Below are 22,377 nucleotides of genomic sequence, written 5' to 3'. Positions count from 1 at the left end.
AGGCAATAAATGGTTGCTTCTGATAGAAATTCATCCGCAAGTTGCTTAAGGGGGAAAAGAAAGGAACTAGTTCCCTAGGTTAAGTGGGAGGTCCAAGGGTCGGGGGTCCAGGACACTTTGGACACATCTGGACCCAGGGACACATGTTGTCTTTATTCAGTAACATCTTCTGTAGATAGGAGAAGAGGCCACTGAAAATTCCAGGCTTCCGTGGTCCTTACCACTCACCATTCCCGAGAGAGAGAGAGAGAGAGAGAGAGCGAGCCAGAGAGAGTGAGTGCCCTGCCTGGGGTCCCACCCTGGGTCCAAGAGCCTAGGTCGCTCTGAGGAATAGAACATTGCTGGAGGGTCACTTCTGTGTTCTTCACAACAAAGCCCCCAGGGAAGCGGGAATCTCGCAGCCAGTCTGGATAGTTCTGCCCTGCCCCCTTCCGCGGCTGTTATAAAACCCACTTAGAGAATTTGAGTTAGCTATATATTCGAACTTAAAATATACTTAGGAACAAGGCAGACTCTCCAGTTGATATAAAGACCAAAGCCTCAGGGTGAGAAACCAGGCATGTCAGCTGTGCTATCGAGTAAACTCAGGTGAACAAACAAGGCAGAAACAATAGCCCTTCCCGAGCCCGAGTTTACACAATGCAGGTACTCAGTGAAGGGGAAAAACTGTCCGGACGGGAGGCCTCTCTAGGATCCTTCCTCTGTGCTGGACTTGCCAACGCATTCTGGGTGGTAACCTGACCTTGAGTTTTGCGCAGACATCATCCACAAGAGTTCAGTACCCCCCACCAGACAACATTTATGCCATTGGTTATCTCCAAAGAAAAGAGCAGCATGGGATTGGAGGCTGCCCTCAACGGAGTTAGGGAGGCCAGAAGGGCAGCCAGCGACACCACCTTCGAGTTCCGTCAGGATTGCCAGAGGAGACAACGAAGTCACTGTAGCTCTTACTACTTGGCCATTTGCCTTAAATCGAGTGTTAGATTCCCTATCTGGGGATTCTGCCCTTTGCTGGAAAGACGAGTTGACTGGGTGATCTAATTGTTTTCTCTCCCTTTGCCAACCACTCTATGAAATCCATTCTTCTCGTTATTGAGCAATGCCCAGTGGCTCTTTCTGGACACGGCACAGGAAGCTGCAAATGGACGGGGAAGAGACTTCTGCTATGATTTCTGCTTTTATTTTAGTTTAAACATTCTTAGAGGATAGCCCAGGTTAAGCCAGACATCCTGTTTACAATGGGGCAGTATTGCAGAGTGTGGGCGGGAAGAGGACAATGCGCTCACGTCAGCTTCCTGCTCCATCCGAAGGGGCCACACACAAGCTTCGCCACCCCGGACTGCAGACTGAACGCCGCTGAAAAGGGGGTTTGAGTAGCTCTTCAGTACATGGATCTCCGTGTTTATGGGGATGAATGTTATTTTGTGTAATAAATGATTATGAATTATTTATATCACAACAGTCCTTGCTAAAGATGACTACTTCTCTTGTGATTTCCTTGTGAATTTTTCTACCCCTTGTCACAAATAAGGATGGGAACACGAGGCCTTGCCTTTATACACGAAATCAATGGGATTTTTAGAGAAACTTCTCTGGAGTAAACCAGCCAGCCAACCAACCACTAAGCAGCAGTGACTCTGGCATTTCCCCCAAAGAGAGAACTTAGAAGTGGCAGCTAATTTGGAAGGGACAGCCAGAGGCCTTGTCTGGAAGGTGCGTGTGCACACGGAGGTCGCCGTCTTTCTTTAGGTGACACATGTCGGCAGGTGACACGGCCAGGGCTGCGGCGACGCGCGAGATGCCGGCTACCTTGGCATTCCCGCACGGGGCAGACTTGACAAACCCAAACAAATAAAGTGCAAACAAAGGTTTTATCTCCCTTGACCAAATTCCTGGCTCAGATCTCACCCAGATAGGAAGCTAACAATGTCACCATTCAGGTATTCAGGTTAAGCCGAGCCGAGAACAAATCGCTGCGGTCTCTGGACCTAAGTATTACTGCTCCCCTCGCCTCCCCCTGCTCCCGCACCTCCTGCCGCGCAACTTGGCCAAGTTGCTGCCTGACCCCTTGGCCAAGCCATCGAGCAAGTCAGGAGGGTCTATTTTTTAGTTCTGTAAAGCCTGTGACATCGCAGGGGCAAGACCGTTACACAATCCCAAATGACAAAAGCCTAAGAAAACCAGGTCTGTGTTTGCGGGAGCGGAGCCCAGAAGCCCGCGTCTCCCGCGACGTGGCGTCCCCACAGCGCCCTCTGCTGTCGACGGGCGGTCCCGCCGCCAAACCGAGGGGAAGAAGAGCCTCGCAACTTGGCCGACCGCGAGGATTTATGTAGTAGGACTGACTGTCCTTAGAAGAGCTCTTTTCCATTAAACACCGTGTTGTTCCTGGCGCGTTACACTGTCCCCCCTTCCTCCAACCTAGCATAAAAGCGCGCAGGAATTTGGGAGTCCGCACGGAAAGATGAGGGCAGGCAGCAGCCCGACAGGGAAGACATTTCTCGCGCTCATCAGCCACGATGAGAGAAGTCAATCAGTTCTTAAGAGAAAGAAAATGGCAAACCCATCATTTTTAAGACTTAGCTCATTATTTTTGCTCAGTGGAGCGACATGCATAGGTTCGCCTTCCGTGGGTCTACGTAGGTGTCTCACTTAGTTGAGCTTACTTTAGTGGCTTTTGGGCTGCGCAGTCCTCAGTAATTTCGATCGACGGAAGAACGGAGGATTTATCGTTCTCATGACAGTTTCTGCACAAATCACTTGTTTGTTACAGGTGGTTATTTGCTTTGGGGATTTTTTTTTTTTTTTCTCATAACAAGGAATTCCGAGCTGGGGACGTTCTGCTAGAGACTTTTTCTGGAAAGATGAGTCCTAAGAGTCCCCTGCTGCCAGTTTCCAGGTAAGGGTACTAGTATGAAATGTTGGCGATGACACTAAACAAGACGCCAGAATTCCAACCAATTAAGTCTGCATCTGGTTCCCTCATTTTTTAGGAAGATCAAAGTGATGAATGAGAAGAGGAGAGAAAGTAGCGGTGTTGGTTCACATCTTCCAAAAGACTTGCGTTCATCTTCTCTTGCTATATAGAGCAATGTTTGCCGTCATTACCCTCGGACTCCCCCCTTCTCTTTCTCTCCTTTTTTTGGGGTCCTTAAGAGATCACATAGCTAGCGCGTACCAGGGTTTAGGGCTGGGAAGTAGTGCTTTAGGACAAGACGGCACATGAGGCCCATTCAGGTCTACAGATGGTCATTACTTGCTTAGGGCAGTGTACGTTGACACTGTGTTTTATGAGATGTAGATGGAGACGTGAGTTAAATTTTTTAAATTATGCCAACAATTGAGATTCAGTTTTTCCTTAAAAATCTTGATTTTCAGCTTCTCCTGAAAGATTTTCCAGAGGAAAAAGATTTTCAGGTACCTGTTAGAAAAGTTCTCCACAAGCCCCTTGTCTGCCTGTTCCAGGAGGCCTCTAGTCGCCAGCACTGGCTTAAGTCATCCTTCATTGGACGGTGTCTGTTAACAAAGAGATGACTTGATGCTGATGTTGAACTTCAGAGAGGTTCTATCCAAAGCCTTATCTGCTCTGGCTTTCTCACCTACTTTGCTCCCCCAAACCATAAAATTAAATTTCATTCTGTCTCTCCCCAGTCTTTTTTTTTTCTTTTTCTGCTAATTACAAACAAAGTACTACTTTTATTTGGCTCGCGTCTCCATTTATTAGAATTACCACATTTGGAGAGGCACAAAGCACTTTAAGTTTTACATGACTACAAAGTTATCACAAATCCCAAACTTTTTAGCCACGGATATTTCACTTACTCCATTTAAAGAAAAAGCTTTCAAAACATCTGAGTTAGTTCAGAGACTCTGAATATATGGGAACTACAGGTTTTTAAATGCTTGTGCTTTCTGTTCTAACAATGTCTTCTTTAAATGGAATCCAGCATAAAAGGGATTGAAATACATAAGGTCATGATGCAAATGCCTTGGAGAGACAGTGAAATTCATCTGTACAATGCGGTAGAAGCTGTCGCGCGCTCACTGAGCCATCTGCCCCTCCATGGCCTGTGCTGTCCACTCTGGCGCCGTTTGACTGATCTTCTCCAGCAGGTTATTCACTTGGAAACAAAGGGACTGGATCTGTTTGTCCCACATTGGCAGGGCTTCCCATGTTTCAAAATGAACTATTCCATCAATCTGATCAATAAATCCATTCATACGTCCTTCTGTTATCATTTGTGATGCTATTTTTTCTGCCTTAGCTGCAGGGATCTCTAAAAGAGCTCCAAGTTCTTCAAAGGTGATATTATATAATTTGTTTGCAGACAACAAATTATGTTCAATAACAGCTCTGTCCAAGATGCTAGAACCATCAGTGGTAGTTGCTTTTTGGTGAGACATTAGCATGGCCGCAAACTCTTGAAGTTGATTTCCTCTGATGATCCTGTCTAGGTACATTTTCTCTAGGATCCCATAAGCAGCAAGTTGCTGGCACCTTTCATCCTTAAAAAGAGTGGCTAGCATCCGCTGCTGTCCTGCTGATGCCAAGATGGTACAGTACAAAGCATGTTTCAAGGCCTCTAGTCTTGTAAGACTTATTGTCTTGTAAGAGAGCTCATTGTACCTTGTGCAGCTTCAATGAATTTTCTTCTCTGATTGAGAAAAGGTGCATAGCATACCTTATAGTGTATCTGTAACTGCCCATTGGTGGATTCATTCTGAAGCAATGATGCTCGATTTATGTAAGCCTCTGCCTGGACGGGATCGTCATCTTCCAGCTATAGCCTCGCAATCTTCAGGTGAGTCTCCAGTTTATAATCTACATTGTACTGCTTTTGTCCTGTTTCCAAGGGAATTCCCACCAACACTTGGGCTGCATTTCTCCAAGCTTCTTCTTTCTCATATATGGATGCACGATGCTGTCTTATTGACGCAACCTGCTCCTCAAATGAAATGACTCTCGGCTGGATCTTTTCCAAGGTGAAAAGATAGATTTCTTTGGCTGTGCTGTCAGGCAGGTTAGGGAGATGTGTACAGAAATCAGTTAGCAACTGTCGAGAGATCACGAGACTGACATTCTCACTTACCATTGCTTCCACAAAAGCTTTCAAAGCTTCTAGTTGTTCTGCCCCAGATAACGGAAAGGCTTTTTCCGGGATCTGACAGTACTTGCCCACCGGATCTTTGTGAGAGCCGCTCGAGTTCAGGAGCTGGGCTAAGTCCTGCCGCACGGCTGCTGCCCTCTTTCTTCCCCTCAGCAGAGGATGCTGGGCCTCGCGCCGCCACCCAGAAACGAGTGCCTCTCCCCAGTCTTTTTTCCACAGCAGCCCACTAGAGCAATGTCTGTAGCTCGGATGCTGCACCTTCTAAGATCTCCCCCGATTTTTTTCCCTAGTGATGCCAACACTGCAGAATCTGAGTCAGAGGTATAGAAGTAGTTGCATCGTGACTCCTCAGAAGGGAGATACGAAGCTCCCAGCCAGGACCTCAGATGTCCCACAAAGCGACTTAGAATTAGGAGAAAGCATCTCTTCCTCCAATTGGATGAGGCCCTGCATAGACCTCATGTCCTTGGAACAGGAGCAGTTTAAACTTCCCTCCTCACTCATCCTCCCAACCAGGCACCTTTGTTTGTTTTGTTTTGTTTTTGTTTTTGTTTTTTAATTTTTTAAAAAATGTTTTATTTATTTATTTGACAGACAGAGATCACAAGGAGGCAGAGAGGCAGGAAGAGAGAGAGGGGGAAGCAGGCTCCCCGCTGAGTAGAGAGCCCGATGCAGGACTTGATCCCAGGACCCTGAGATCATGACCTGAGCTGAAGGCAGAGGCTTAACCCACTGAGCCACCCAGGCACCCCAACCAGGCACCTTTGTGCAGTGAACAAACTGAACAACTGTTCCCAGATGTAGGGTAACAACTAACCTTGTTTATCATGACCTGCCCAAGGCATCTTTTCTCTTGTTCAGGTTATTTTCCTACCTGTCTGAAAGGATGCCAGTCTTAGTTCTCTATCAGTTTCTTAGCTTCTTTAAGCAGGCAGAACATACTGTTCTCCTTACCCAAAACAATTCTTTCACCCTTCACTCTTTCTGTGAACCATATTGCCTTTATTTTCTGACTTCAACTCATTTTGGCCTTTAACACTTCTGAATTCCTGTGACATTTACACTTAGTACTATAGGTTAGCTGAGCATGTATAGTTTCATATGCTTATCTTCCCTGCCAATTTGGTATATCCTCAGGAAGATTCTTTCCTAAATCTTTATTGTGATCAGCACATGGTAGGAGCTCGGTAAATATTTCATACTGGATTGAGTAGATTTCCAAACAAATATATAGCTCTGGCACTTAAAAGAGTGTCTGGGGACTTCTGCTTTGAACATGATGGATTTAACAGGGGTTAGAGTTGCCAGATACAATCCAAGAAGCCCCACTCAGTTTGAATGTCAGACACATTTATGCTGTAAGTATGGGTCATCTACACACTAATAAATACTTGCTGTTGACTCAATGTTCATATTTAGCTGGGAGTCTTGTTTTATTTCTTGAAATCTGGCAGGCCTCCCAGGGGTGGATTTACCCTTCTATATTAAACAAGTTAAAAAAAGAAAACATAAAAATATATGAAACAATGGTTTTCAGGCATCGGCAAACAGAGTTCGTGTAAGAGAATGATCTCTGAGAGAAGTAAAGAAATAAGTCCGTCTTTCTGCTCCATCTTACGTTCTGGAGAAAGTTTCCATGATTCAGCACAGAAGGAGGGAACTCAAGCATTGCCTGGCAGTGTCCCACAATGAGAAGACAGAGTTGAAAGTTTGGGGAAGCCACGTCAGCTAAAATTCACAGGGCAGAGCACCGGAGAAGAGACAGAGGAAGACGAGGGGAGTCCCTCGATTCTTCTGCTGAGTATTGATGAGTGCATGTGTGTGAGGGAACTATCCAAAGTTAGGGGGATAAAACCACTAGAAAGGAGTGGGTAGAACATCTAGAGCCCATGTAGACCTAAATATAGTACATATTTTCAACAACCAGAGTACAGGAAGCTTATTATACACAAGGAAGGCAGAAATCATCAAATTGGGTGAAAAAGTAAGACCCAATTATATGCTTCTATGGGAAGCCCACATCAAATATAAAATAAATAAAGTGAAAAATAAAATATTGGGAAAATGATATACCATTCTAACATGAATCAAAAAAAGCTGAAATGGATATATAAGTGTAAAACAAAATTGACTTTAGAACAAAAAAAAATTATCATAGTTAAAAAGGGTCATTTCATAATCACACACATTGATGAAAAATCATCAATTAGACAAAGAAATCCTAATGTTTATGCACTTAAACATAAAGCCTCAAAATACATGAAAAAAAAGTGATGGAAGTGAAGAAAAATTCAGAATTATAGCTGAAGATGTCAACACTCCTTTGATAATAATAATTGAATAAATAACCTAAAAATCCAGAGTGAAACAAAAAACCTGAATAACACTTTCAACCAACTGTATCTAAATATTGACAGAACACACTACCCAACGGCCAGAGAGAACATATTCTTTTAGGTGCATCATAAACATTGACCAAGATAGGCCATATTCTGTATCATAAAACAAGACTCAATAAATTTAAAGTAATTCAAATAATAAAAAAGTATATTTTCCAACCACAGTAGAGTTAAGTTAAAATAAATAAAAAGATAGCTAGAAAAGTCTCCAAATACTTGGACACTAATTGACACACTTCTAAAACAAAAGCCATGCCCATACATCATAGAAGGAATCACAAGGGAAATCAGAAAAGATTTGGAAGAAAATGAATGAAAATTAAACTCTAATATATCAAAATTTGTGGGATACAGCTAACTCTATGCTAAAGAGGAAATATAGACATGCTTATGTTAGAAAAATCAATGACCTAAGCTTCTATCTTAAACCACATGAAAAAGAAAAACAAATTGAAACCAAAGTTAGCAGAAGGAAATAATAAAGGCAAGAGCAGAAATCAATGACACAAAAAGCAGAAAAACAATAGAGAAAATCAATGAAACCAAAAGCTTGTTCTTTCAGAAGATCAATAAAATTGATAAACTTCTAGTCAGATTGTCCTGGAAAAAAGAAAGCAACAAATGACCAGTATCAGACTGAGAGGGTTGACATTACTACAGATAATTAAAAGAATAAAAAGAATTAAAATGATAAAAATAGAATATTATTATCAACTTTATGCCTACAAATATAACTACTTAGATAAAGTGAATAAATTCTTTGAATGAAACAAACCATCAAGCTCACTCAAGGGGAAATGGGTAACCAAAATAGTTTTCTATCAAATAAAGAAATTAAGAGAGTAGATCCTAATAGTCCTCATTGCAAGAAAAAAAAATTATAACTATGCATGGGGATGGATGTTAACTAGACTTATTATGAAGATCATTTTAGCAATATATACAAATATAAAATCATTATGTTATATACCTGACACTAAGATAATGTTATATGTCAATTATAACTCAGTAAGAAAAAAGAAATTGAATTTGCAAGGATAAAATTCCCCATTAAGAAAATTTCAAGCAGAGATTGCTTTATTGGTGAATTCTTCCAAATTTAAGGGAGAAGTAATACTAATTCTACACAATCTCTTCTAGAAAATTGAAGAGGAAGAAACACTTCTCAACATATTCTGAGATCAACATTGCTCTAATAACAAAATAAAACAGACATTATAGGAAAAGAAAGCTATAGACCAGTATCTCTCATAAAAATAGAGCTGAAAATCCTTTTAAAATAATAGCAAATTAAATCTGGCAATACATACAAAGGAATATACATTGCAACAAAATGGGGTTTATTCCAAGGATCTAAGACTAGTTTAACACTTGAATTCAATGTAATTAATTATATTACAAGGCTAAATAAGAAAAAACATATGGTTATATAAACAGATGTAAAAAAACAAAAAACAACAACAAAAACCCCTGTATTTCCATACTTGTTCATGATGAAAATTCTAAAAAACCCCACAAACAAGCAAAAAGTAAGGAATAGAAGTGACCTTCCTTTACCTAATAAAGAGTAAGTTTGAAAAACTTATAGTTAATGTACTTAAGGGTGAGAGACTGAATGCTTTCCTCCCAAGTTCGAGAACAATGCAAAGAGGTCTTCTCCCATCACTCCTATTCAACATTGCACTGGAAGACCTAGCTAGTGTAATAAGACAAGAAAGAGAAATAAAGTGTATACAGACTGGAAAGGAAGAAATAAAACAGTTTCACAGAAATAAAACAGTTTCACAGAAATAAAACGTGTTCACAGATATATGCTGATAATCCCAAAGAATCTACTAAAATCCTCTGGAACTAAGAGGGGAGTTTAGCAAGGTCACAAAATATACTGTCAACATACAAAAAAGTTCATTGCAACGAACAATTAGAATTTGCAGTTTAAAAAAAAAAACATAAAAAGTAATTTGGTATGGATCTAACAAAAATGTTTAGGACTTATATACAAAATATTAATGAAAGAAACCAAAGAAGACCTAAGTAAATGGAAAGATACACCACACCTCTTTCTTTCATTTCCTTCAATATGACCACAATAAAAACCATACCTTTCATTCTGAAGCCTGAGAAAGAGGAGGTATACAACAGAGACAAAAGATAATTTGATACAGATCATTAAACATGGGCCATTTGAGTCCACCCGCAGAAATTTTTTACTGAGCCCCATTGTTCTTCACAAGTTTTGTGCCATGTTTTTTCTAGATCCTATTTTCTCCTCCTCTTTAGCTCCCTTTGTAGCTTTCTATTTCGCTTCCATTCTTCTTTTCTCTGCTATCTGCTCCACATTCCTGGTTTCTATATATGTCTTTAAATGGAGCCCTTTAGCTGTCTTTTTCACTTTCTCTTACTACCTCAAACAGCTTAACCAAGGTTTTTTCCTAAGCAAAGATAGTTCTTTCCCTAAAATATTTGAGACAGAGAGAGACAGAAAGGGAGAAAGATGGAAAGAAAATCTCCTTTACCCTCTTCAACTTGGTGTTCAGATAGAGTTGATGTACATTAAATCATTATATCGACTTTATATAACCATTTATAAACCTATAAATGTGAGATATTATTATAATTATCAAGGGTAGTGACAATCTTAGAATGAAATGCCTGGACAAGGCAAGTCATTTAATAGAGCCCTCCTCAGTGCTGGATACGGTAATGAGGCACTCTGTCAGCCCTCTGTCAGTTCCATAAACATTTTTTAATTAATATATAATGTATTATTTGTTCAGGGGTCCAGGTCTGTGATTCATATACAGTTCACAGCACTCACCAAAGCATGTACCCTCCTCAATGTCCATCACCCAGCCATGCTGTCCCCCCCACCTGCCTCTCCTCCAGCAACCCTCAGTTTGTTTCCTGAGATGAAGATTCTCTTATGATTTGTCTCCCTCCTCAGTCCCATCTTGTTTCACTTTTCCCTCCCTTCCCCATATAGCCCCCTGCCCTGCCTTTTAAGTTCCTCATATCAGAGAGATCATATGATAGTTCTCTTTCTCTGATTGACTTATTTCGCTTAGCATAATAACCTCTAGTTCCATCCACATCATTGCAAATGGCAAGATTTCATTTTTATGGCTTCATAGTATTCCATTATATATATGCCACATATTCTTAGCCATTCATCTGTTGATGTACATCTAGGTTCTTTCCATAGTTTGGCTACTGTGGACATTGCTGCTACAAACATTCAGGTGCATGTGCCCTTTCGCATCACTACATTTTTATCTTTAGGATAGACACCCAGTAGTGCGATTGCTGGGTAACAGGGTAGCTCTGTTTTCACCTTTTTGAGGAACTTCCATACTGTTTTCCAGAGTGGCTGCACCAGCTTGCATTCCCACCAACAGTGTAGGAGGGTTTCGCTTTCTCCACATTCTTGTCAACCACTGTCATTTTGACTGGTTAATTTTAGCCATTCTGACTGGTGTGAGGTGGTATGTCACTATGGTTTTGATTTATATTTCCCTGATGCCGAGTGATGTGGAGCAATTTTTCATGTGTCTGTTGGCCATCTGGATGTCTTCTTTGCAGAAATGTCATTCTTCCCATTTATTGATTAGATTATTTGTTTTTAGGTGTTGAGTTTGGTAAGGTCTTTAAAGATTTTGGATACTAGCCCTTTATCTGATACATAATTTGCAAATATCTTCTCCCATTCTGCCTGTTATCTTTTGGTTTTGTTGACTGTTTCCTTTGCCATGCAAAAGCTTTTGATGTTGATGAAGTCCCAATAGTTCATTTTTGCCCTTGCTTCCCTTGCTTTTGACGACGTTTCTAGGCAGAAGTTGTTCCCACTAAGGTGAAAGAGGTTGCTGCCTGTGTTCTCCTCAAGGATTTTGATGGTTTCCTGTCTCACACTGGGGTCTATCATTCCTTTTAGGTCTATTTTTGTGTGTGGTATAAGGAATTGGTCCAATTTCATTTGTCTTCATGTGGCTGTCCAATTTTCCCAACACCATTTGTTGAAGAAGCTGTCTTTTTTCCATTGGACTTTCTTTCTTTTCTGCTTTGAGGAAGATTAGTGGACCGTAGAGTTGAGGGTCTATTTCCGGGCTATGTGTCCGTTTTGTGCCAGTACCATACTGTCTTGATGATTACAGCTTTGTAATAGAGCTTGACGTCTGGAATTGTAATGTCACCAACTTTGGTTTTCTTTTTCAACATTCTTCTGGCTATTTGGGGTCTTTTCTGGTTCCATATAAATTGTAGGATTATTTGTTCCATTTCCTTGAAAAGAGTTGATGGTATTTTGATACAGATTACATTAAATGCATAGATCGCTCTAGGTAGCATAGACATTTTCACAGTATTTGTTCTTCTAATCCATGAGCATGGAACGTTTTTCCATTTCTTTGTGTCTTCCTCAGTTTCTTTTATGAGTACTTTATAGTTTTCTGAGTGCAGATTCTTTGCCTCTTTGGTTAGGTTTATTCCTAGGTATCTTATGGTTTTGGGTGCAATTGTAAATGGGATCGACTCCTTAGTTTCTCTTTCTTCTGTCTTGTTGTTGGTGTATAGAAATGCAACTGATTTCTGTGCACTGATTTTATATTCTGATGCTTTACTGATTTCCTGTATGAGTTCTTGCAGTTTTGGTGTGGTCTTTTGGGTTTTCCATATAAAGTACCATATCATCTGCAAAGAGTGAGAGTTGACTTCTTTTTTGTCTATTCAGATGCTCTTTATTTCTTTTTGTTGTCTGATTGCTGAGGCTAGGATTTCTAGTACTATGTTGAATAGCAATGGTGATTGTGGACATCCCTGCCATGTTCCTGACCTTAGGGGGAAAGCTCTCAGTTTTTCCTCATTGAGAATGATATTCACTGTGGGTTTTTCATAGATGGTTTTAATGATATTGAGGTATGTACCCTCTATCCCTATACTTTGAAGGGTTTTGATCAAGAAAGGATGCTGTACTTTGTCAAATGTTTTTTAGTGACTATTGAGAGTATCATATGGTTCTTGTTCTTTCTTTTATTAATTATTGTATCACATTGATTGATTTGCAGATGTTGAACTAACCTTGCATCCCAGGAATAAATCCCTCTTGGTCATGAAGAATAATCTTCTTAATGTATTGTTGGATCCTATTGGCTAGTATTTTGGTGAAAGTTTTTGCATCCATGTTCATCAGGAATATTGGTTTGTAATTTTTTTTTTTTTGATGGGGTCTTTGGTTTTGGGATCAAAGTAATGCTGGCCTCATAAAATGAGTTTGGAAGTTTTCCTTCCATTTCCATTTTTTGGAACAGTTTTGAAAAACAGGTATTAATTCTTCTTCAAATTTTTGGTAGAATTCCCCTGGGAAGCCATCTGGCCCTGGGTTCTTGTTTGTTGGGAGATTTTTAATGACTGCTTCAATCTCCATACCAGTTTCAGGTCTGTTCAGGTTTTCTATTTCTTCTTGGCTCAGCTTTGGTAGTTTATATGTCTCTAGAAATGCATCAATTTCTTCCAGATTGTCAAATTTGCTGGCATATAATTGCTCATAATATGTTCTTAAAATTGTTTGTATTTCTTTGGTGTTGGTTGTGATCTCTTCTCTTGCATTCATGAATATATTTATTTGGGTCCTTTGTCTTTTCTTTTTGATAATCTGGCCAGGGGTTTGTCAATCTTATTAATTCTTTCAAAGAACCAGCTCCTAGTTTCATCGATCTGTTCTACTGTTCTTTGGTTTCTATTTCATTGATTTCTGCTCTGATCTTTATTCTCTTCTCCTTCCGGGTTTAGGCTTTCATTGCTGTTCTTTCTCCAGCTCCTTTAGGTGTAGGGTTAGGTTGTGTATTGACCTTTCTTGTTTCTTGAGAAAGCTTGTATTGCTATATACTTTCCTCTCAGGACCGCCTTTGCTGTGTCCCAAAGATTTTGAACAGTTGTGTCTTAATTTTCACTTGTTACATGAATTTTTTAAAGTCTTTAATTTCTGGTTGATCCATTCATTCTTCAGTAAGATGCTCTTTAGTCTCCATGTATTTGAGTTCTTTCCAACTTTCCTCTTGTGGTCGAGGTCTAGTTTCAAAGCATTGTGGTCTGAAAATATGCATGGAATGATCCCAATCTTTTGGTACTGGCTGAGACCTGATTTGTGACCCAGGATGTGATTTATTCTGAAGAATGTTCCATGAGCACTAGAGAAGAATGTGTATTCTGTTGCTTTGGGATGGAATGTTCTAAATTGATCTGTGATGTCCATCTGGTCCAGTGTGTCATTTAAAGCCTTTATTTCCTTGTTGATCTTGTGCTTGGATGATCTGTCCATTTTAGTGAGGGGATATGTTAAAGTCCCCTACTATTATTGTATTATTGTCTATGTGTTTCTTTGATTTTGTTATTGATTTATAGTTGGCTGCTCCCATGTTAGGGGCATAGATATTTAAAATTGTTATATCTTCTTGTTAGACAGGTCTTTTAAGTATGATATAGTGTCCTTCCTCATCTCATTATAGTTTTTGGCTTAAAATCTAATTTATCTGATATAAGGATTGCCACCCCAGGTTTCTTTTGATGTCCATTAGCATGGTAAATATTTTTCCACCCCCTCACTTTAAATCTGGAGGTTTCTTTGGGTCTAAAATGAATTTCTTGCAGACAGCATATTGATGGGTCTTGTTTTTTAATCCATTCTGATACCTATGTTTTTTGATTGGGGCATTTAGCCCATTTACATTCAGTGTAACTACTGAAAGATATGAATTTAGTGCCATTGTATTGCCTGTAAGGTGACTGTTACTGTATATTGACTCTATTCCTTTCTTATCTATGTTGCCTTTAAGTTTTCTTTTCACTTAAAGGGCCCCTTTCAATATTTCCCGTAGGGCTTCTTTGGTGTTTGCATATTCTTTTAATTTTTGTTTGTCCTGGAAGCTTTTTATCTCTTCTATTTTCAGTGACAGCCCAGCTGGATATAGTATTCGTGGCTGCATGTTTTTCTCTTTTAGTACTCTGAATATATCTTGCCAGTCCTTTCTAACCTACCAGGTCCCTGTGTATAGGTCTGCTGACAATCTAATATTTCTACCATTGTATGTTACAGCGCTCTTGTCCTGAGCTGCTTTCAAGATTTTCTTTTTGTCACTGAGACTTGTAAGTTTTACTATTAAATGACAGGGTGTTTACCTATTTTTATTGATTTTGAGGGGGATTCTCTGTGCCTCCTGGATTTTGATACTTGTTCCCTTCCCCAAAATAGGAAAGTTCTCTACTATAATTTGTTCCAATATGCCTTCTGACCCCCTCTCTCTTTTTTATTCTGGGATCCCAATTCTGACCTCTAGTTCTGACATCTTACTAATGTCCATATTGCTTAGGTTTTGTTCTTTTTCTTTTGAGGTGAGTTTTTTAGCCATGTCATTTTATCCAGAGAAGAAGTGATGAATGAGAGGAGAAAATACTGACAGGGTAGCAACAACCCCAGAAAAATATACAGTAACCAAATCAGAAGAACCCAAAATTGGGGAAGAAGAAAGGGAAAAAATATAGATAGACAGATGATTAGACTGGTGAATAGAACAGAGACACACAGTTGTTTGGGGTGTATTTTGTACTATTAGAAGAAACTTCCTCCCAAAATTTTAAAGAAAGAAAAACTTATATATATTAAAAAATAAGGGTAACCATCATGGGAGTATGGAATATGACTGTAAAGATAAAAATGTAAAAAGATTTTCTAAAAAAAATTGATAAGAAGTTGGTTGAAAAAAGAAAAAGGGAAAAAAGGAGAGACTTTGATCAGGTTGGAGACTAGAACAAAGCCATATGCTAGATTTAGGGCATATTTTGATCTGTTAGAAGAAACTCTATCCCAAAATTTTAAACAAAGAAAACTTATATGTATACCAAAAAATAAGTTTAAATGCAATGAAGGGATAGAATATGACTATAACAATGAAAATTTATAAAAGATTTTTAAAAAGGCATTGATAAGATAAAATAGTTTAAAAAAAGGTTAAAATAGGAATTAGGAAAAATTTTTAAAAATAGAATAAGAAAAATAAAATTAAAAAAAATTTAACTTTGAAAGACTAAAGAATCATGGGGAAAAAAATCCATGAATTCTATGTGCTATATTCCCCTAGCTCTGAAGTTTTGCAGTTCTTATTGATTGGTGAACTTGGTCCTGGCTGGCTGTTCTTGCTGATTTTCTGGGGGAAGGGCCTGTTGCAGTGATTCTTAAATGTCTTTGCCGGAGATGGAATTGCACTGCCCTTGCCAGGGGCCAAGCTAAGTAATTTGCTCGGTTTGGGTATTGGGAACTTTTGTTCTCTGAACGCTTTCATACAGCTTTGGAGGACAGGAATGAAGATGGCGGCCTCCCAGTCTCCAGCCCTAGAGAAGCTGAGAGCTCGGGGCCTCACTCCTCAGCGCAGCCTCAGAGAAAAGCAGTCAATCCCTCCCCTCTCCCTGGTCTTTGGTCATGCTCCGAGCTCACCCAGCTTGTGGCCAAGTGTTTCTATATCTGGTGCATGGCCCTGTTTTGAGTCTTCTAACCCAGCAGATTCCTGCAGTACGCTACTGTGCCACCCACCCCCCCGCAGGGGAAGAAGATGAGTCTCCCCAGATCTGCCACTTGTGGGGTCCCTGTTTGAAGAGCAGTGGCCCAACTATGCGGGGGATCACAGTTTCTGGCAACCCTGAGTTGAGAGCCCACTCCTCGACTCTGTCTTTAGAGCCAGCTTCCCACTCTGCTACCTGGGAGCTCAGCCACACTCAGAAACCTCCAGTCCTGCTGTGACCCCAAGGGACCTGAGACCACACTGTCCCTGTGAAGGCTCCACCCCTCACTTAGCCTCCAGAGAGATGTCCCACAGTGGAGCAGACTTCTATATGTTCCGATTTTGTGCTCCACTGCTCCACTGCTTGTCGGGACCCAACCCCTCCCCCCACCATCTCTCTTCCCATCTATACCCTTGGATTCACCTCTCCACACATCTGACCTTCCAGAAAGTGGTTGCTTATCTGTTCCTAGAATGGCTGCTCTTCTTCTCTTAGATCTCCTGTTGTGTTTGTGGGTGTTCGAAATGGTTTGAGAACTATCTAGCTGAACTCCTGGGACCCCACAATGTTTAGGTCTCCTACTCCTAGGCCATCTTGCTCCTCCCCCTCTCCAAATATTTCTTGAATGGCTATTGTACTGAAATACAAAGAAAAATAACATTCAGTTCTGATCCACTAAATATTCAATTCTGAAAGAGACCAACATATGAAAAATACATAAATGGAATAAGGTGGTTAACTGACCAGAAACATGGAATTTTTTCTTGGAAGAGTCTACAATTCAATATCCTAGCCTGCTGTGGAACCTCATTTCCTAATTTGTGGCTCAGCGGAAACAGCCATCTTATACACAGTATAAGCAAGATGCTATAAACCACAGAATTTGCTAAATGGTCTGGAACTCTGTTGGCCATGTGGCCACCATCACAACATGTGCCAGACTTCTAAATTCATAGCTAACTGTCCATACGTCTCAAGGGAAAGCTGAAAAATTGGAGTATATCATCATCTTGAATTAATAGACTATATAGTGAGTCTCTCTATTTTGGAATTCATGTTTAGATCATTAAACTTACTTATTCCATAGCTCTCTTGAGACATTTTTTGCTTTTCTTATATAAGCAGATAAGATTTTTAGTAAAGTCAAAAGGTTCCAAGTGTTTCTGGAGCCAGATGGTCCTGAATTTGACTCTGAACCTGCTCCTTACCATCTGATTGCCCCTGTAGCCTCATTAAGCCCAATCTCTTTTCTGTCAGTTAGAAATAAGAGTGATACTGAATGCTATGGAGCATGGTGAAGAGTAAGTAAAACACTGCACTTAAATCCCAGCACTTTGTCTGGCATGGAGCTAGAGGGGAAAAAGTGCTATGGTTATTGGGAAGAATGTTGTTTTATAAGTTGCAATTATCCTGAGGCGGCAGTAGAGGGAGCACAGTCATTGGAAACTGGACCTGAGGATGCTAACAAAATAGATATTTAAAGCCATTTGTAGAAGACGTTGACCCTGTTGTTCTGCTGGGCTGGAGGGACCCGCACTCAGATGAGCTAAGACCCACACCAGACTGTCTTGTCCCAATTATCCTTTCTAGTATAGAATCTAACATACACTACTGTAAAATTCAGTGTGCCTTTCTGTATGGACAGGTTCCCTCCATCCAGCACCAAACTCTAACTCCCCCTAGTTTCCGTAGGACACATTAGAGAGGAAGCTCGCATGGGATAGGTAAGGTGCTTCCATAAAAACGAAAATGAACAAAAGTTTACACTCTTTGTACAAGAGTTGGGAGAAAGTGGAGCTGGCTTACAGCGGGCATCAGGGAAACGGACAGCCCCTTGTCTTCTCTCGCTGACTCCCACACAGCAGCTGGGCTTAGACACGGTGAAAAAGCAGTCAAGATCTGCCTGAATCCTCACTGCCTCACAGACGTGAACCTGCCTGTCTCACTTGACTCTCTTCGTCCACTTGAAGCCCCATCTGTGTTCACTGAGGAGAGAAGGTCAAAGTTCCTCACAACTGGTTATTATTCTTCTATTAATAGCAGCTATTACTGAATATTTTCCTTGATCTCATTCCTTACTTTAGCTCTTGGAATCTTCCCAGCAGTTTCATGTGGGATGTAATATCCCATTTTGACAGAATTAGGGGCTCTGAGAGGTTAGGTAGCTGATCCGACTTTGTACAGCTAGAAAGTGGCATGATCAGACTTAGAATCTATATTTCTGCCAGTCTATGATCTGATATTTCTGTTAAGATGAAGGAAAAAAATTTAGAAATAAGGATTTAACAGGGCAAATGGGGCATCAATTACAGGAAGAGAAGACTCTGTTGTAGACTTTTGAGTTTGGCAAACTGGGGATTTTGCCTCAGCTTGCTTTCTCTTGTTTTCTCCCTCTACCTTCCCTTCTCCTGCTTCCTCCTTCTTCTCTATCTGCCAATGCTTCTTCTTTGGTTTTGACTCTAAGGTTGACTTCTGAGGGACTCATGAAGCCAAGGTCAATGTAGGGCCAAGAAATTGGGGACCTGGCTATTTAGATTTGATTCTAAAAAAGAAAAGTAAAGTGGACATAGAGATACCTGTTCTTAGAAGCCTGACTTAGTTCAAGAATCAGGAAGGTGGGCAGAGGTTTAAGGGAGATGTTTCAACCAAGGAAAAAAGTGTTCATTTGGGCAGAAAATCCCTCATGATATACCACTGCATAAACTGATTATGGTGGATAGGATATGGCAGACAAAGCAGAGGTTACAAAAACGTCTGCAGATTCTCGGGGGTAGTCTCCAAGACTTTTTTTTAAGGAAAGGCCCTCTGTCTGTGAAAATAAAACTATTTTATAATAATGTCTTGCCTTTTCACTCTGTTGACATTTGCACTGATGGTACCAAAGCCATGATGGGTAATGTTGGTGCCTCAGTGTGAACCAAAGCAGTGAGGCCAGATTATTCTAGAAGTTATTGTACTCTTCACCACCCACACGTTAAACTGTTTAAATGCCAGTTTAACTTAATAATGTTCTCAATGAAGCAGGGAAATTAATTTTATTAAAATTTAAATTAATGTCCCTGTAATATTCTGTCATGAGAATGAGAAGTAGATGAGAAGAAAATGAGAAAACTGAGGAATGATGACTGCCTCAAAGAAAAACCTTGTGTGACTGAGTGTCACAGAACATCTTCTTACTTAGAAGAATGACTTGACAAACGGTGGTTATCCAAGTCTGGATATCTGGAAGACAAAATGAACAGGGAATGACTGTAATTTCAGGGAAAACACTTGGCAATGTCCAATAATAATATTGACGTTTTCCAGCAAAAATCAGAATTTGCAAAACTTGCATCCTCCTTCTGAGCTTAACAATTTCCCAATACTTAAAAATACTTTTCTAATGAGATCCATGGTGATATTAGCTGATAGGATTTTCTGGTTTGTATGGTGAAGGGTGTCAGCGTTTAGAAGATCTGTGTAATCTAGTGGATTTATGTTTTCCAAATGACCAATGTGTAATAATATAAGATCATGTGTGGGTAAAATTTCCATTTAAAATACAAGATATGCCCACAGATTTTAATGTAACACTGTAAAGTTTGCCGATGGAGTTTCACATTCCACAGTGCACCAATCCTTAAAAAACTACCACTTGTTGAATTTTGCTGTTGTGCTGAAGAAGGATATCCACATTACCTGCAGAGGCTATTAAAGTGCTCCTCCTTTTCTGTATCTGTGTGAGTCCAGATTTTCTTCAAATACTTCAAATATTTCTTCAAAAACCAAACAATTGCAAAAGATAAATGCAGAAGCAGATATAAGAATCCAGCTGTCTTTTCTCAACATATCCATTAGAGATTTTTAAAAATGTAAATCTATGCCACCTATTCTGACTTTTTAAATTTTTAAAAAATTTTAACAAAAAAATTGTTTAAGATTTATTTACTTAAGTTATCTTTACACCCAACAGGGGGCTCAAACTCACAGCTCTGAGATCAAAAGTCACGTGCTCCACCAACAGAGCCAGCCAGGTGCCCCTTCACTAATTTTTTATGTTAGAAATACGTTTTTTTTTTCACTTAAAAAGGTTTATTTAAACACATATGGGTTTATGATTATAATTTTTAATGAATAAATATTTCCATTCTTCTCTTCAGATTTAGTTTTTTTTTGAAAGATTTTATTTATTTATTTGACAGAGAGAGAGATCACAAATAGGCAGAGAGACAGACAGAGAGAGAGATGAAGAGAAGCAGGCTCCCTGCTGAGCAGAGAGCCCTATGCGGGACTCGATCCCAGGCCCCTGGGATCATGACCTGAGCCGAAGGTAGAGGCTTAACCCACTGAGCCACCCAGGCGCCCCCAGATTTAGTTTTAATACAGTAGATATGAATTTAATATAGAATAATAATACACAAAAATTCTTCAGAGGTGTCAACAATTTTTAAGAGGATAAAGGTGTCATGAGATCAGTTTGAACACTGCTGAGGGAGTTCCGAGGTGAGGGCCTTAAAAGGAAGAAGTGAAGGAAGTCTCTACTTTGTACAACGGGCTCTCAACAGTTGAGTACAATGATGATAAAGACAGGCAAAACCAGTATGACTAACACTAGAAGGCAGGAAGTGAAGTGCTAAATGAGTGGTCTAGATGTGCCCTAGTAGGGTAGCCACCCACCACATGAGGCTGCTGGGCATCTGAAATGCGGCTGGTCCAAATGGAGATTTCCTGAAAGTGTCAATGACACACCAGACTTCAGAGATTACGTATGAAATAAGGAAAGCAAAGCATCCCATTAAGAAGTTTATATTGAGGGGCGCCTGGGTGGCTCAGTGGGTTAAGCCGCTGCCTTCGGCTCAGGTCATGATCTCAGGGTCCTGGGATCCAGGCTCCGCGGGGAGCCTGCTTCCTCCTCTCTCTCTCTGCCTTTCTGCCTACTTGTGATCTCTCTGTAGCAAATGAATAAATAAAATCTTTAAAAAAAAGAATTTTATATTGATTATATGCTGAAATATTAATATTCTATATTATTGGGTTATTGATAGTATTGAAATTAATTTTACCCGTCCCCTTTACCTTTTATGATGTAGCTGCTGGAAAATTTAAACCTGGGGCTTGCATTTTATTTTTCTTAGCTCTAGTTTGACTGGGAAGTGTGGTGAGAATTCAGAGCAGGGAAATTTGCTGTGGGTTGGGGTCATCAGTGAAATCTTCACCAAGGATTAAAGACAAATTGGAAAACAGAGTCTTAACTATAGAGAACAAACAGAGTAGCCAGAAGGAAGGTGGGGGTGGGGTGTGAAACAGAGGAAGGGGATTCAGAGTGCAGTTATCTCACTGAGCACCGAGTGATACACACCCTTGTTGCCCTGTTGAATCACTCACTGTATTCTGTACCTGAAACAAGGGTCATGCTGTATGTTAACTACACTGGAATTGAAATTAAATTCAATTTAGAAAAAAAGAGGGATAGGATTTCAGTAAATAGACAGGGGGGGGGGGCACTGCAGTTGAAGGGGGCATCAATACTAAAATAGGAGACGTTCCTCCAGGGAGCAGGACAAGTGGGTCGGCCTGGGATGCGGCTCCTGGGTAGGGAGTGGGGTGGCCGGAGGGGGCTGTGAGGAGAGATTTCAGGATAGGTTGGGGCCAGATCGTACACAAGTTTGAGTGCCGAGAATTTGGACGTTTTCAGGACAGACTGCTTCCCCAGAGAAATCCAGACTCAGTTTCCTTTAGGTAGGGACGGAGCAGCAGAAGCTCCTGGAAACTGCCCAGAAAGCAGGCAGCTGAGACCAGGCCTGCCTGACCCGGGAGGAGAGTGACGCGGAGTGCGACTCTGGAGCGGACAGACGTCCTGTGCACCCGAGGGACGGGGCGGTGAACGTGAGCCCGGGACCGTGGTACTGATGTTGGGAGCGGGAGAGCCCCGGGGGAGCGCGGGGCAGGGCGGCCGGGCCGGGAGCGGGGAAGCAGGCCTCCGCCCGGGGCTGGGCTGTGGACTCCCGCACGAGCAGGTCGGGTCGCTGTCTCTGCCCCGCTCCGTCTATCGTCCTTTGTTTTTATCTGTATTTTCCCGAACATTCCGTAGAACTCGTGTGTCCGGGCTAGGGTCGAGCTCGGAGGAGATACACCAGCGAGACCAGCGGGGAGGGCGCGCGAACCGCCGCCTCCGGCCCGCGCTGAGGCCACGACGCGCGGCGGACTCCGGCCACCTCGCCGGGCCTCCGCGTCCTCAGGCCGGACAGAGGCGCTCGGACGGCGGAGACGACGGCTCCCTCGGCCCCGGGGTTCCCGAACAGGCCCGCGTCACAGCGGAAGCGCGGCCCGCGGCCGCCAGGTGCGTGGGG

General features: G+C 41.1%; 2 protein-coding genes across 4 annotated transcripts in view; one reads left to right on the top strand and one right to left on the bottom strand.

The window, feature by feature from the left end:
- Window positions 1-4,038: 4,038 nt before the first annotated feature.
- LOC132013369 (COP9 signalosome complex subunit 4-like) lies at window positions 4,039-22,111 on the bottom strand. Its single transcript, XM_059393000.1, is given in 3 exon segments — window positions 4,039-4,628; window positions 4,631-5,311; window positions 21,838-22,111. Coding segments are annotated over 3 exon segments (1,545 nt in total).
- Window positions 21,662-22,377, top strand: part of STAT4 (signal transducer and activator of transcription 4) — a 100,099-nt gene continuing 99,383 nt past the window's right edge. The window contains exons 1-2 of one of the 3 annotated variants that reach the window (XM_059393082.1): window positions 21,662-21,913; window positions 22,119-22,367. The gene's annotated coding sequence lies outside the window, so the exon portion shown is untranslated. Of the gene's footprint in view, window positions 21,931-22,020; window positions 22,368-22,377 lie in introns of those variants that run through there. The other 2 variants (XM_059393084.1, XM_059393083.1) reach the window with 2 other exon arrangements.

Source organism: Mustela nigripes, chromosome 3 (genome assembly GCF_022355385.1).
Source record: "Mustela nigripes isolate SB6536 chromosome 3, MUSNIG.SB6536, whole genome shotgun sequence".
NCBI lineage: Eukaryota > Metazoa > Chordata > Mammalia > Carnivora > Mustelidae > Mustela > Mustela nigripes.
The sequence above is the reverse complement of the archived record's forward strand: the minus strand, read 5'-3'. Positions and strand labels throughout refer to the sequence as shown.